We start from the raw sequence: 13,657 nt of genomic DNA, 5'->3' as shown, positions 1-13,657 counted from the left end.
TCAACACCTAGCTCGATTTCGCCCATTCGTGGAAAAACTACAGGACGCCTCCCCGTCCATCAGATGAGCACAATCCCTCCGTCGACGCTGAAGTCCCAAGCCCCGGATTCCCCAGATTCAGGGACTACGGAGACTGGAGGGCTGGGCATGGATACATTTGGCACTAGAGCAAGCTTTCAAGGCGCGCTGGGCGTCTTGATTCGTGGTGATATTCTGGATGGAGGCGTTTCGTAGCGGCGTTGGCTTCGGATCCCAGATGCTGGAACTGGCGTCTCCGGGCCCATGGGGTTGATGGGACCTGACATGGGGCAAGATAGCCCTCCCCGGGGTGGCATCCCATGTAGTATGTATATATGCCCATCGCAGTCTCCGTTGTTTGCTCTCCACTCCAGAGCTCTACGGATCTCTCGCTGTATCGTTGCGAAGATCGAGCCGGAAGCCTTCGTCAATCACTACGAAGTCGATCATTACCGTCACTTCTGCTTCAGGAGAATCCCTAAGAGACTACCGTCAAGATGGTCGACAAGACTCGAGTGTACAACTGGTACATCTCGCTCGTTGCAGCATCATGCATGGTGCTCTACGGTTACGATGCGTCCGTCTTCAACGCGTTGCAAAACTCGAAGCACTGGATCGCCTACTACGACAACCCTGGACCCAACATCATCGGCGCCATCAACACATCATATACTGTTGGTGCTGTTGTAGCTGGTTTCTTCATGGTATGTATCATCTTCGATGCTACCGATAAACCCACACCTCTTTGCTAACTTCGCTTTGTATAGGCTGGTCCTCTTGCTGATTTCGCTGGACGACGAGTCGGTATGGCTGCTGGGTCTATCTGTGTCATCATCGCTACCATTATGCAAACATTCGCTCCTCGTGGACAAATCGGTGTCTTCATCGCTGGTCGTGTCCTCATCGGTATCGGACAAGGTCTCGCTCTTACTGCTGGTTCTATCTATATCGGAGAGCTTGCTCCTTCTGAGATCCGTGGAAAGATCATGTCCTTCTGGCAGATGTTCTATTCCGTTGGCTCTTTCATTGCATACTGGATCTCCTTCGGTACCTCGAAGAACCCTCAGAAACTCGGCGAGTGGGACTGGAAGATGGTCGTCATTTTCCAGATGATGGTACCCGTCATCATCCTCTCCCAGGTTTTCTTCATCCCAGAGTCTCCTCGTTGGTACGTTCAGAAGAACCGCAACTACGAAAAGGCCCGCCGCTCCCTCCGCCGCGTCCGTGCCACTGAGCAAGATGTCGAAGATGAGATTACTACCATCCGAGAGGCTATTGAATTCGAAGCCGAGGCTATCTCATCCGGCTTCTCTGCTCTGTGGAAGGACAAGTCTGTCAGAAAGCGCATGTACATTGCAATGATTGTAAACGGTGGTCAGCAGATTACTGGACAGGGCACACTCAACTCCTACAGCTCCATCATCTACAAGAAGGTCTTCACGAGCGCCGACACTATCTCACTGATCAACGCCCTGAATGCCACTTTCAGTATTCTCTTCACACTCAATGCTACTTGGACCGTCGACCGCTTTGGACGCAAGTTCTTGTTCATCGTTGGTGGTATCGGCATGGGCGTTTGTATGCTTATCGCCGCTACTGTGGAGACTCAGACACCTACGCTTCCCAACGGCGCAAAGACTGAGCCCGTTGGTATCGCGATTGTATTCCTCATGTTCCTGTTCGCTCTATTCTGTATGTCACCCTCTCTCCCACTACCATCTTAACAAAACATCTACTAACATCCATTTCAGACAAGCCTTCTTGGGGCGCAACGGTATGGATCTTCACCGCGGAGATCTTCTCCATGAACATCCGTGCCCAAGCTGTTGGCATGTGCTCGCAAACCCAAAACGTTGTCAACTCCATCGTCCAGCAGTTCTTCCCTGTCTTCCTCAAGAACGAGGGCTTCTATGCTTTCTACATGTTTGCTGCTATCAACATTCTGCTTGCAGCTTTTGTCTGGTTCTTCGTTCCCGAGACTAAGAAGGTTAGTCTCGAGGAGATGGACGCCATCTTTGGTGGCCAGAACCACGTTGTTGAGGGCGCCGCCATTGAGGAGAAAGACCCGGCAAGGCACCACAGTGTTGTCGTTGATAACGACGCTAAGGGTGCTTCGGAGAGAGTCGAGAGAGTCTAATCGGCTTTTGGTGACGGTTTCTTGTTGTATAGTTCGATCTGCTGCTTGTGTATTCATATAGCACATGGTACTGAGATAGCGTACCAGGGTTGAATACCAATCTTTCAAACCAGCACTACAGCGTTCACCCATCGTGCGTTTTGTGACGGAATTGTCTCATTACCTCTAGCACAATCATGGCTCAGCATGGCATATGTCCTCGCGTTATACTTACTATGCCGTGTCGCATCGAGTCTCGTCTCTTCTTCCTCACATGGAAATATCAATTCCATGACTCTCCGCATGTTTCAAGACATCGAACACGACTCAATCCACAATTGAATTTGGTTCTTCGCCTCCAAACATGGCTCCTTGTCTTCTCTCCCAGAGTTTCGCATCGATACCATGCTCACGAGCCTCTCTAATTGCACCTACAAACGCTTCTACAAACAAACTATCGCCACTTTCAACACTCGCATAACTACCTAACCTTGGCATATTTATCGAAAAGCCTCAAGCTCTGTCGTCTCTTCCTCTTCAGGTCGCTAGAGTGAGCCCCTGATCTATCCATCAATATTGGTACGCCCACTCATGGCGATTTGTCGTTCAAAATCCGCGTACAATTAACCTGGCGAGGTTTCTCTGAAGGAATGCACCACCGCGCCGATGAAAGGCGTAATTACTCTGCGGTGAAAAGCTATGGGCGAAGGGCGTGGCAGGATCGACGTGTAGTAAATAGTCAGGCGAAGATGGGTAAGACAGATTACGTTTGGGCTGGAGGTAGGGTCATGGGTTTCGAGGAGCAGATAAGCAGAGAAGAGCAAATGTAAGGCAGAAGATGGTTGGGCGCATTGACGGTGTTGACGAAGAGGGATGGACGATAGAGATAGTGTTGCTTACTGTAAGGAGAAGCCAACGTTTGCTCCCTAGTACCAAGGCAATTGATTGCAACTCCATAATCCTATTTGTTCCTAAACTTGTCGAGTTGGTTCAATCCTTGGTTATGCTGGTTTTCTCAGACATGAAGAGCGGCTAAGAGGATGATGGTTACAAAAGGCGATAGTCTGATTTCAACGTCTTCGCTTGTGTGGATGCCTGTGAGTATCTAGCGTTTGTGACTTCAACTCGCACCATATGCTAAGCTCTTGTATATCTCTTCGGTGCTGCAAAGGCCCCAAAAAAAGGAAGAGTACTTGTTACTAGATGAGCTTTGGCTACATATGTTCATCAATCAAATTTATCGTAAACAGCCTGTGGCATCTCAACCACTCCATATGAATATCACTGCACTGCCCTTGTCGCTCATTGAATCATCCCACTAACCCGAAACAACCTTCATTGCAGCGGTATCTCACTCCCACCGCACTAAATGCCGGTCGTTCTCCACCGAGGGTTTGTCTGGGTTGGTATCGACCTGTGAAGCGTCAGTAAATATGAATGAAACAAAGAGCTGATCTTTCCTGTACAAATTCACGATCTCCATCTTTCGCCACAACAAGGTGGCCTTCATAACCTGACATACGCTTTGTTCTAGTATCCGCTCGTGCAGACCACGCGCCGGCATCCTCGTTGACGTTGTCTAACACAAACGTAATAATCATAGATGCGTTGAAAACGACCTCATTCACCACTTCAATCCCCAAACGCGTACAAAGAGCGGACTTGACAAAGATGACAGATCTCAAGGTCTCCTTGTGTCGGGTGACCACTTGACACAAGTCTTGTTCCCTGGCATAGATTCCTTCAAGTCCCAACGAGCGTAGTTTTGGCCATGTCGCTCCAAGACCAATGAAGTCAACGATGGAGCGTTCTTCCGGAATCGATCCGCCGTCCTACATGGGCTCATGAAGATGTTTCCAGTCCAAGATTCCGAAGGAAAGACGTCCCAGATCCTGAGCAGCCCAAGAGCTTTGGCTAGATTTTCGAGCTGCCGGGTGGGTGGATCGATGTCGGTGAGCGGCTGTAAATTCCTAGTTTGGGTGTTAAGGATAGACAAATTGGAGTTCAGTCTGACTAAACGTCGAAAGAGGTCTTTCACAGCGAGCAGATCGCTTGATTCTGGAAACCTGAACATTTCTAAGGAGAGCTCTGTGTATGGATGTCCTTCGCAAGGTGCTTCTCTAGTGAGCTGTCGAATCCCAGTATACCCTGACATGAAGACAGCGCCGATGAATTGGCGGAAAGGATGGTCCCAATGAGTAATGCGGTTCTTGCCGAGTCTGCCAGTAAGAGCCCCTCTTGTGAGCAAGTCACCCAGTGTCTTGCGTTCCACGGGTATAGCGTGTTGGTGCGGCGAGTACACGATCGATGAGATGGTCTGCATGTTTCCAAGGCCGCGTGCAATTGGTTGCAGAAGAACGCCATCGACATTCATAGTTTCTTGCTCCTCCTATAAATCATGGTATCGTTTCCATCTAGCAATCTGCTAGTGCTGTTTGCTGGAACGGGGAGTCCTACCCTAGAGGCATTCGTAGATATATCTATTGTAATTTTGATAGAGAAATAAAGCCACATATCTTGATGGCAGGCTTGAATTTTAGGGGGTAGGACTTAATGAGAAAAGACAAACGAGCTCCTTCGTATATGATCGCGTTACATACCTGGTTCGCATTGCGTAGAAGGATGACGAGTTGAACTCGTCTGTCTTCTGCTCGGATCGTTGATAACAGCGATGATCTTTCGCGAGCACCTCATCGTAGAGTGTCCCATCGAAGATGATCTCTCTGACATAGCCTGGGTACACCGAATGTAACGAGACCTCCATTAGGATTATGAGTTTAGCTTGTATTCGCAAATTCCATGTGCCTGATACCGAAAGGTCTCCTGAACGCTGACTTGGCAGCGACGTGATAGTCCGCAGACACCGTCAGGATATGAATCGTGTTACATGGATTCTCGTACACGAGGATCACTTACATTCTGAAAGGCTCCCAGCGCTTGGTATCTTGCACAAGCAACAATGCTGCGAAACAGCGCAGGCGTGGCGTTGTCCCGAAAGGTTCTGCTGACAGCTCTCGCGGCCTTGACGTCAGTAGCTGGGAGATAGTCAAAGATTTCGATTTGCAGTTCGGCGGGTAGCCTATTAAAGAGACCCATCTTATGGGTAGTTGAATTCTGTACTGTTCAGCGGCTGCTAGGCCTCTGATGTAATCTCACAGCGCTAACCTTTGACATGTTTGCAATGACAGAGACAAGGTGAGTCAATGTGCCCATATTGAAATATTGGTGGCGGAGTTGGAAGAGCAAGGCTGGTGTTTGCTGCCAAGTGCAGTGCATGCAGGCAAACAAACCAGGGTCACCAATGAGGCGAGAGCGCATAACAACGATTACGCATGGAAAAGACTCGCGATTGGAAGTAGCAAACCATAACGTGGTAATCACAGCGAATTCAAAAAGGCGAAGTCCAAGATTTGAATGTCAGCCGTTCGAAGGAATATACAAGTGTCGTGTTTGGGCAGCGAGTCACATACTATATTTTGGTTCTATATCCAAATTTATGTTCACTGCTTCCTCAACTTGCTGAGCGCGGCCATGACGCCTTCGCTCACATTCTCATCTTCTAATTGCTTCCTTTTCACTGGCCTTAGAGCGGATGAGTTAGCCTTATTACCGTCCGAGACACGACCTAGCTCTGCCTCGCGCATTGCCTCTTCGTCGTCTTTATCGATATCCTCAGCGGGACGATGGTCCGGTCGTCGGTCTGCATCTGACCCTGAAGCTGCAAAAGGCGCGGTTCTTGCCATTTCCATAGCAAGAGGTCCAGCATCGTCCACTCTACGGTGTGCTGTGTCACCAGCATCCGCTGCTATAGGCGTCTGAATTTCGTCTTCTGCCATGGAGATGTCGCGTGACATGTTCGCTCGGTTGCTATTCTGTCCGACAGTTCGCTTTGCTGCCTTCTTGACTCTGAAGGGTTCCCTGACGGCGTTACACCATCGCTGAACCTTCTTGTCACCCCACCCTGCTATCAGACCAATTTCCTCCGGCCCGGCGTTGATTGCAGTGCGGATGCTGCCAAAGTTGGATACTAAGCCAACTGCGTCCGTCTTGTTTATACTGCGTGGTACGGTGATGAAGTCGACCATCTTCTCCGAATAGGTCCCTGCTTGCTGAGCGCGAATGCTGGTTGGCGCTGCATTTTCAAATGTCTTGAAGAGCTCTAGATAGCGGCCAGCTTCCTGTGCGCTCCAGCAAAGCATGACGGTAACGTTGTTGACTAATGACGTCTTAGACAACTCCCTTAGTGGATCTTCATGATTTTCAATGTCGACCATAGTAAGCAGGATGCGGAGACTGTACTGGCCCTTCAGGTCTCGGATACGGTTGTAGATGTATTCGGGGTGCAGACGGTGGTACTTGAGTGACAGGAAGAGAGCACATGTTGTGGCACCAACGACGTAATCGGCAGGAATGTCTGAATACTCCCATGCGACTGAGCGCACACTGTTCAGGATGGGGTTGCCTTTCTGTCGCGGCGAGACTAGGATGGAGCTGGGACCAGATCGCGATGGCAGTGCTTGGGGTTTCGGCTGCTGGACCTTGGGCGCATTGCTCGGCGCGGGTGGATTCGATGCCTCGGAACGCGCAGGCTGCGTTGCATTTGCTGGGACGGCCGAAGCAGAGCCACCGGGGCGCGGCCTATTGCCATCCATGGTGGTCAAAGACGAGCGGTGCACGCATTGAAGCGCGGACGGCGGCTTTGTTGTTATTGTTGTGTTTGGCAGCGGCGATGAATGGTTGACACAGCCTAACAAGAAACGCGGTTTTAGATGGCCCCGGGGTGTCACGTGAGCAGTCGAGACAGCGCTGAGCCCAAGCCCAAACCGCCGGTCAACCCCATCATCTCCTTCACATCTTCGCACCTCCAGCCGCCTCGAACCCACCTGCGCATCCCGCCACCACCACATCCCCGCACATCTGCCGCACCCGAATCATCGCCAGCGCCGACGCCTGCCCTCTTCGAATGCGCACTATCAAGTAGAGCGCCCATCTTTCTGCCGCGGTCGACCCGCGCGGAGGACGCCAAGCGCTTCATTACGAGCCCTACTCTCACCACTCCTGCACGCCCCCCAGCACCCGCCTACGAGCTTTCCACTCCCTCTCCACCCCCGAAGACGCTCTCTATGTCGGATCACAGCGCAAAACGGCAACGTTTGGACTCGATAGGAAGATTCTCACCCGCCAGCCCGCCCTTTGACGTCGCTGCCAAGGCGAGCGGCCAGCCGACAAAGACGCCCATCCACCCTCGCACGCCCACCTCACCGCCCTACTCCTCGATGAATTCGCAATCTCATGGAGGTTTCGCCCCGACTAACTCGACAGCGTCGTCGGACCGCTCCCCGCAGTCCTCGCTGCCAATGTCTCACTCCCTCTCACAGTCGGCAACATCGGCATCGAACCAACATCCCTTTCCCACCCCGGCGAGCACTGCAGGCTTCATGTCTAGTGCCAACATCGATAGCGATGGCGATGCGACGATGGAAGAGAGCCTAGACGATGACACTACACGGCTGGCTGATCACAGGCTGTCCAACCACAACCGGCAAGGGGAATCACCATACACCCAAGACGGCCGACTACGAGCTGCCCAAGGCATCAGCGGCAGCCAATTGTTCAAACTCAACAACGACAAGTTGGAGACGGCGCGGCCGCACCCCTCGGAAAATTTCATTACACTATATAGGCTCACGCCGCTCGCCAGTTCAGTAGCGCGCAATGACCCGGTAACAGGCGAGAAGATTAACAAGCTTCGCAAGTCCTACGAGGGTCAGATCAAGAAGATGCAGATTGCCGGCAAGCCAAAGGCCACCAAGATGGACGGTGTCTTCCGGAACCTGCTGCTGATGCCCGAAGAAATTTGGCAGTCGCAACACGTGCAGAATAGAGAGCCTGAGAAGAAGGCATTGACACCAGACGGTACAGCATTGAGCTCAGACTTCAGCAGACTGCTCGACGACGCATTCACGGGCACTGCACCAGGCACTCTCCCCAGCGCAGAAGCTGCCAAATACAAGGCCTATCTCGGTACAGACGATACAGCAAAGCCAAAACCACAAGACATACCACCACAGCGAGCAACTTCCTTCACATCGTCAGCACCGACACCAACCAGCCACATGAACAGAGGTGCAGTGAGGCCGGAGCGTTCTAGTTCAAAGCGCGGCTACACCGACGCCGCATTTCAAGGCTACGGTGAGGGCTTCGGAGACGAATACGCAGACTCGACCGGAGGCGAAGACACACCGGGGGGAAACATGGCGAACAAGAGACGAAAGCTCCAATTTGAACGAACATCACACTCAGTCGAAGTAGGCGGCGCACGACGATAGCGACGTCGGATTTTTCTTTCGCACATATCAACTTAGCAGCATCGGGGTTTCGGATCTCTCTCCACAATTCGGCGTTTACGGAAAATCCATCACGAAAGCGACGGCGACATTTGCTCGACTGAAAGGCTTCTCACCGACCTCCACACAACAAACTATTCTTATTGGCATAATGCGAGTGGCAGAAGCGATCGAGTTGAGCGATTGGAGGTATGACGACCATGACATTCTCCTACCTCTTACACATACATGAGGACACAGATTGGGGCGCCAGGAATGTTTTGGTTTGTGATTTTGTGCGCGCGCGCGTTCTCTTGGTTTCTGAGCCTTTTTTTACTCACTGTCAACCATTTCAAAGTGTGCATATTTGGGCAGGCAGATCCCTCATGATACCCTCAGGATACCACGCAGCATATGTGGATATCTATATAAAACGAATCGAATCGTAAAGTCAAACCTGCTTCGTCTTCTGTGTGGTGATCTAGAGCAAGCCTAATATTTGACAACGGGACATGAGATGTTGCCACAATTTTTCATGAACACTGACGGTATTGATGATCCCACAAAGACGCTCATGTTTTCTGCGTAACACCTTGGAGATATCCGCCATGTTCCCTATGCATATCGTATGATGTGAAACACAGCGTATACTTTTAGGATAGACTTTGCATCCAAAATATGATTGCAGAAGCGAGCTTCTTCGTCCTGAGTTCATGAGACGTCGAACAGCGTGTATCCAGGCTACGGTATACCCTAGTACACCAGTTCCAGGTGCATGGCAATATGCTGTATTCAATTATGCTTCAACTTCCATACCGCTGCATCGTGCCACGCCTTACACTTCGTCCACACTCTCTTTGAGCTCCGCGGCGAAGCAATCATATAATTCACCAACGATATCAGCGCTAACACTCCGAAGAACACAGCCCATGGGTACTTCGGTCTAACAAAGTCCATGCTGAAAAGTGCTGTTGTAAAGAGTAGTGGAAAGGCGACGTACTGTGCTCATAGTGATTAGCTATTGGTGTAGTTATTGAAGTCGCTGTATCTATACAAGTGCAGCGGGCTGGTCTGACATAACTTACGACTGTCATCTTGGTAAGTATTTTTAGGTCGTTACCCTGGTTCACTGCCGTCTCTGCTTGGAGGTTCCCTGTATAGGTTTGACTGAGACTGGAGACAGTGTGGAGCTAAATGGTATTAGTTATTGAGTCAGTGTGCAGGCACTAAATGGTAAAAATTGAAGCACCCCTGGACTTACGCTATCGAGTTTGAACTTGAAGTGATCTCGCCTAATGAGGAGTAATTTGCGTAATCGATCAAGTTCTGCAATGTTTCGAACGATGATATTGATATATGTTGGCCAGGTTGATCTGTCAGGTAGATATGTAGTGAAGATCTCGAGCTCAGTACGACTGAACGTATCCCAAGCGTCGGTTATACCGCTGATGCCGTCAATGAAAAGCTGTGCTGTTTCGATGACATCGCTTATTGTCCTTGTGTTTGTCCTCTTGTTATCGTCTTCGAAGATGCGTCTGATCGTTCGTGCCTTCAAGATTGTTTAGTAACGGGCGTCTGAATTGATGTACAAGTATCTCACATATTCATCCATTCTGCTGTTGAAGGTTTCTATGAGTGCACTGTACTCCGTGACTGCTTGTTCAGTCCGAAATCGAAGCTTGAGAAGAAAGTATTCTCTTGGATCGAATCGCGGTGTAGTCATACGGAATTTACCACCAACGGAAGGATCAAATCCATCACCTTCCTGGCACCCAGTGAAGTAAATCTTATGCTTCTCTTCAGAGCCAAAATATGTGTCTACCAGGCACAGCTCCGTCCAAAACCATTCATCGGCACCCCAGGAGAGTGAGGAAGTTTACGCTTCGTGATAATACAGATCTTCCCGGTCAGTGGATTGACATCTAAGTGGAAGAGGTTCAGTTTTTCGAAGGCGTTTGCCCCTTATCAATCTTGGATCTTCAGTGCCCGCAAGTGGACCGCGGCGCATGGCATGATATGGTATATGTATATCGAAGAAGAACCCCCACGACTAGCACAGTCAGCAACTAAGGGAATCGGTCTAGATAAACTTACTATTGTCGCACTGAAGATAGCCTCTCTCTTAAGGTATCTGTGTAGAAAGTCCCGGAGGGGGGGTGCTGATCGCTCCGCCACTGTCGCAGCTAAACCTACAGCTGCCGCAGATGTGATATTCGGTATGAATCTGTGAAGGTCAATACACATGCTTTCGTTGGGATCTACTTGCCAAGCTGACTATCGTACATTAATCGCTTTTCGGCCTTGTGTGTGCTTCTCTGTCGTTGATTGAGCCTTGTGTCACACGTCAACATTGTTGGGACCGCTTCACCTTTTCTTGTAACCGTTTACAGAGTTCGGGTATGCCAACAGATCTTGAGAAGATACGACAGTCATTGCAAGGTTTTCCGATAATCTTGTCGCATCTTTCGTGGTTTTGCCGATCGTCCACAAGCGCAATGATGTTGTCTTCGTTGCTACGATCCTTCACGTCCTGCAGGTAAGAACCCACTCCGAGCGTGATTTCCGGATGAACTCCGTTTAGGAAGTCCCTTAGAACTTGTCTTCTACGAGGAACAAGCTCATCTAGATGGATAAGCTCATCTAGATGGATCCTATCTCGTTCAGGCGACAGAAACCTCTCGATCACCTGGGCGCTCGTCTGGTTCAGGGTACACAGCCTGAGATCATCCTCAGGACGATGTTTTGCTTCTTGCCGATGGGTGAACTTCTTCCATGGACTGTCTGACTGGTAAGTTGCGTGCTCCATGCGGTGTCCTTCTGGCGATGGGTTTGGGGTGCTCGGATCGTGCCCAACACATAGCATCTGTTGAAATCGCAATCAATTTCGCGGGGCATTTCTCTGTCCTCGTAAAGCACGAGACGAGCGACAAGGCTGAACATTGCGGAACCCCATAGGTCCATGAGTAGCATAGCAGGGCGATGTGCATGCATCCAGGTAGGTGGCGTGCTCAGGCTGATTGGCTGATCTGATTGTCCAATCAGTGTTTAGGTGCATTTAGAGTCAGCAGGTAAGGACTTGAGACAACACGCGGACCCTCCATCTTCGACGTCTCTACCACTGGATATTCTGCTTCGAGAATGCCACAAGGGCGTCGCGTTCTTTGCTGCTGCCTTTTATCATGTGTGGTTAGTTTAGAGATGCGACTTATCTAAGATGCGGGCTGACTGGACTGCATTACAGCAGACGGATCGGATCTGTGTATCCCACCCAGATGATATATCGGACTGGAGCCGATCAGAACAAAAAAACGAGAAAGCCAATTGGTCTACACAAAGTTGCTATTATGGTGTTCGAGAACGTGGTGGAACGGTGGTGTGGTATTGCGTAAGTCAACGTTCATAGATGTCTGGTCGGAAACAAGCTGATCATCGCAGAGTTCTTGCGGAGAGGGACCGATAGGAACGTGGCAAAATAGCTGTACTTGTTGCGCCCACGTAAGATGCAGTGGTTGCGTAATGGAAGTAACGAAATAGGAAGATACCGATTATGACTTCCCCGTCGCGAAACCACTCTAGGTTTGCACAAATGGCTAGCATATTCCGTACATCTCAAATCCTCCGCATTGAAGGAAGCATCTTTAGACTTCATCGTTCATTCTATATCTCTTAAATATGCGTCTCCCCGACCAAGAATCCCCACAAAACCAAGCCTACATCCCATTCGTCTCGCTATTCCGTCAGCAACAATATCTCATACCGCCTACTGCTACACAGCACGGCCACAGATTACATCCACAATTTAGGCAAGTCAAGTCAAACTCGTCCAACTCTAACTCAAGTTCTACCCACTCCTTCAACGCCGTACACCCTTGGTTCTTATGTTCATATCCCCCATACATTAATCGCGTTTCACAAAATGCGAACGCGACATTGGTGAACTTGGCCACCTCCAGCGTCTTCTTGTGTTTAGTCAACACAGATTTGAGACATGCAGTTGATGTGTTAGGGTGATCCAACACCAGCGTACGTAGATGAGAAAAAGCGTTTGGGGGAAGCACGTCCTCGAGAGAAGGAGCCCGCAGGTTGAGATGGGCATCCATGTCGACGTGTTCATCCCACTGCTCCGCTTTGAGAGTCAGTTCAAGCGTCTGTAGTTTACTCAATGTGCTAAGGAATGCCCGGAATGAAGCTATCTGCGTCGCTGTGCTGTGGACTGAATGGACTGCTGTGTACCCTGTGAACATTGTCGTGCGCTCATCCTCTGGTATCTGATCTTCTATTTCCTTATACTCCCTCAACCATGTTTCCTTCTCCTCGACGCTGAGAGCGAAGTTCAAGGGAAGTTTTAAAGATGTCAGGTCTTTGCACACGGGAACGAGGGAAGGCCAGATCTCCGAACGGAAAAGTGGATGCGGTCTACCTACAGTGCTGGAGAGCTTGAACTCGGCAATCTGACATCCCACAGCATGCGCTGCTGTAAGGAGTGTATACATCTCGTATTCACCCTGAATCATAGACGAAGAGTCTGAAGGATCAGGACATCTTTCAGTAGTGTCAGAGCTTTCCCAGATACCAATATCCAATGTTCTGAGATTGGGAAAGTGGCGGAAAATGAGTGTTAGGATACGCATGCCAATGTCTCCATGATGTTCGCTCTCGTTTGCATCTCGGGGCAATATCTCTCTCACGGCTTCCCACTGTTTGTCTCCAAAACCAATTTGACCTTTCTTCTTTCTGAGGCGCGATCGATCGCTGTCCCATTGCAAGTGTGTCGCATGGCGGTTTAGATGCTTCTGGGTCGCAATGTGTGCCAGGTCGCGGAGACTGGATACCACGGGCGAGACATTGATGCGCCTGAAGACGTGTGGTATTGCGGCTTGTGCGAATGAGTGGCCGATAAGGCGGTAGTTGAAGCGTTCTCGCGGTTCAAGGTCTGAAATGATGAGGTCGTGGACTTCGTTGGGTAGGTGCATTGTTGCAAACACAAGTACTTCTGTATAGCAAAGCAGTTTCTCCCGTGTGGCTGCTTCTTATAAAAACTTAGTGAGTCAACATCCAGGCAGCTGTAGCGGGCCTAACGTCACATGACTATATTCTAGACGACCAAGGAGTATTCGAGTATGTTGGCTGTTCTCTCAAGCTGCAACCGTAATAAGGACTGGTCATGGTGTCGGAATAATCGGGATCTAGATCGTTG

At 50.1% G+C, this 13,657-nt stretch overlaps 4 protein-coding genes across 4 annotated transcripts; 2 read left to right on the top strand and 2 right to left on the bottom strand.

Annotated features, from left to right (window-relative positions):
• Positions 1-515: 515 nt before the first annotated feature.
• Positions 516-2,155, top strand: GT037_005116 (sugar transporter; the record flags this gene model as incomplete). Its single annotated transcript, XM_038930163.1, has 3 exons — positions 516-722; positions 786-1,710; positions 1,770-2,155. The coding sequence occupies 3 exons, from the start codon at positions 516-518 to the stop codon at positions 2,153-2,155; spliced, it is 1,518 nt and encodes a 505-aa protein (XP_038787113.1).
• A 1,330-nt stretch (positions 2,156-3,485) lies between these two features.
• On the bottom strand, positions 3,486-6,786 carry GT037_005115 (uncharacterized protein; the record flags this gene model as incomplete). The annotated part of the gene is made up of 6 exons (XM_038930162.1): positions 3,486-3,548; positions 3,601-3,842; positions 3,971-4,523; positions 4,704-4,964; positions 5,051-5,248; positions 5,683-6,786. The coding sequence occupies 6 exons, from the start codon at positions 6,784-6,786 to the stop codon at positions 3,486-3,488; spliced, it is 2,421 nt and encodes an 806-aa protein (XP_038787112.1).
• A 117-nt stretch (positions 6,787-6,903) lies between these two features.
• Positions 6,904-8,463, top strand: GT037_005114 (rox3-domain-containing protein; the record flags this gene model as incomplete). Its single annotated transcript, XM_038930161.1, has 1 exon — positions 6,904-8,463. The coding sequence occupies one exon, from the start codon at positions 6,904-6,906 to the stop codon at positions 8,461-8,463; it is 1,560 nt and encodes a 519-aa protein (XP_038787111.1).
• Positions 8,464-9,295: 832 nt separating this feature from the next.
• GT037_005113 (uncharacterized protein) lies at positions 9,296-13,433 on the bottom strand (the record flags this gene model as incomplete). Its single annotated transcript, XM_038930160.1, has 5 exons — positions 9,296-9,403; positions 9,546-9,650; positions 9,722-10,009; positions 10,061-10,278; positions 12,488-13,433. The coding sequence occupies 5 exons, from the start codon at positions 13,431-13,433 to the stop codon at positions 9,296-9,298; spliced, it is 1,665 nt and encodes a 554-aa protein (XP_038787110.1).
• Positions 13,434-13,657: the final 224 nt, after the last annotated feature.

The sequence above is a fragment of the Alternaria burnsii genome (genome assembly GCF_013036055.1).
Source record: "Alternaria burnsii strain CBS107.38 chromosome Unknown 740, whole genome shotgun sequence".
Taxonomy (NCBI): Eukaryota; Fungi; Ascomycota; class Dothideomycetes; order Pleosporales; family Pleosporaceae; genus Alternaria; species Alternaria burnsii.
This window is presented reverse-complemented; position numbering and strand designations above follow the sequence as displayed.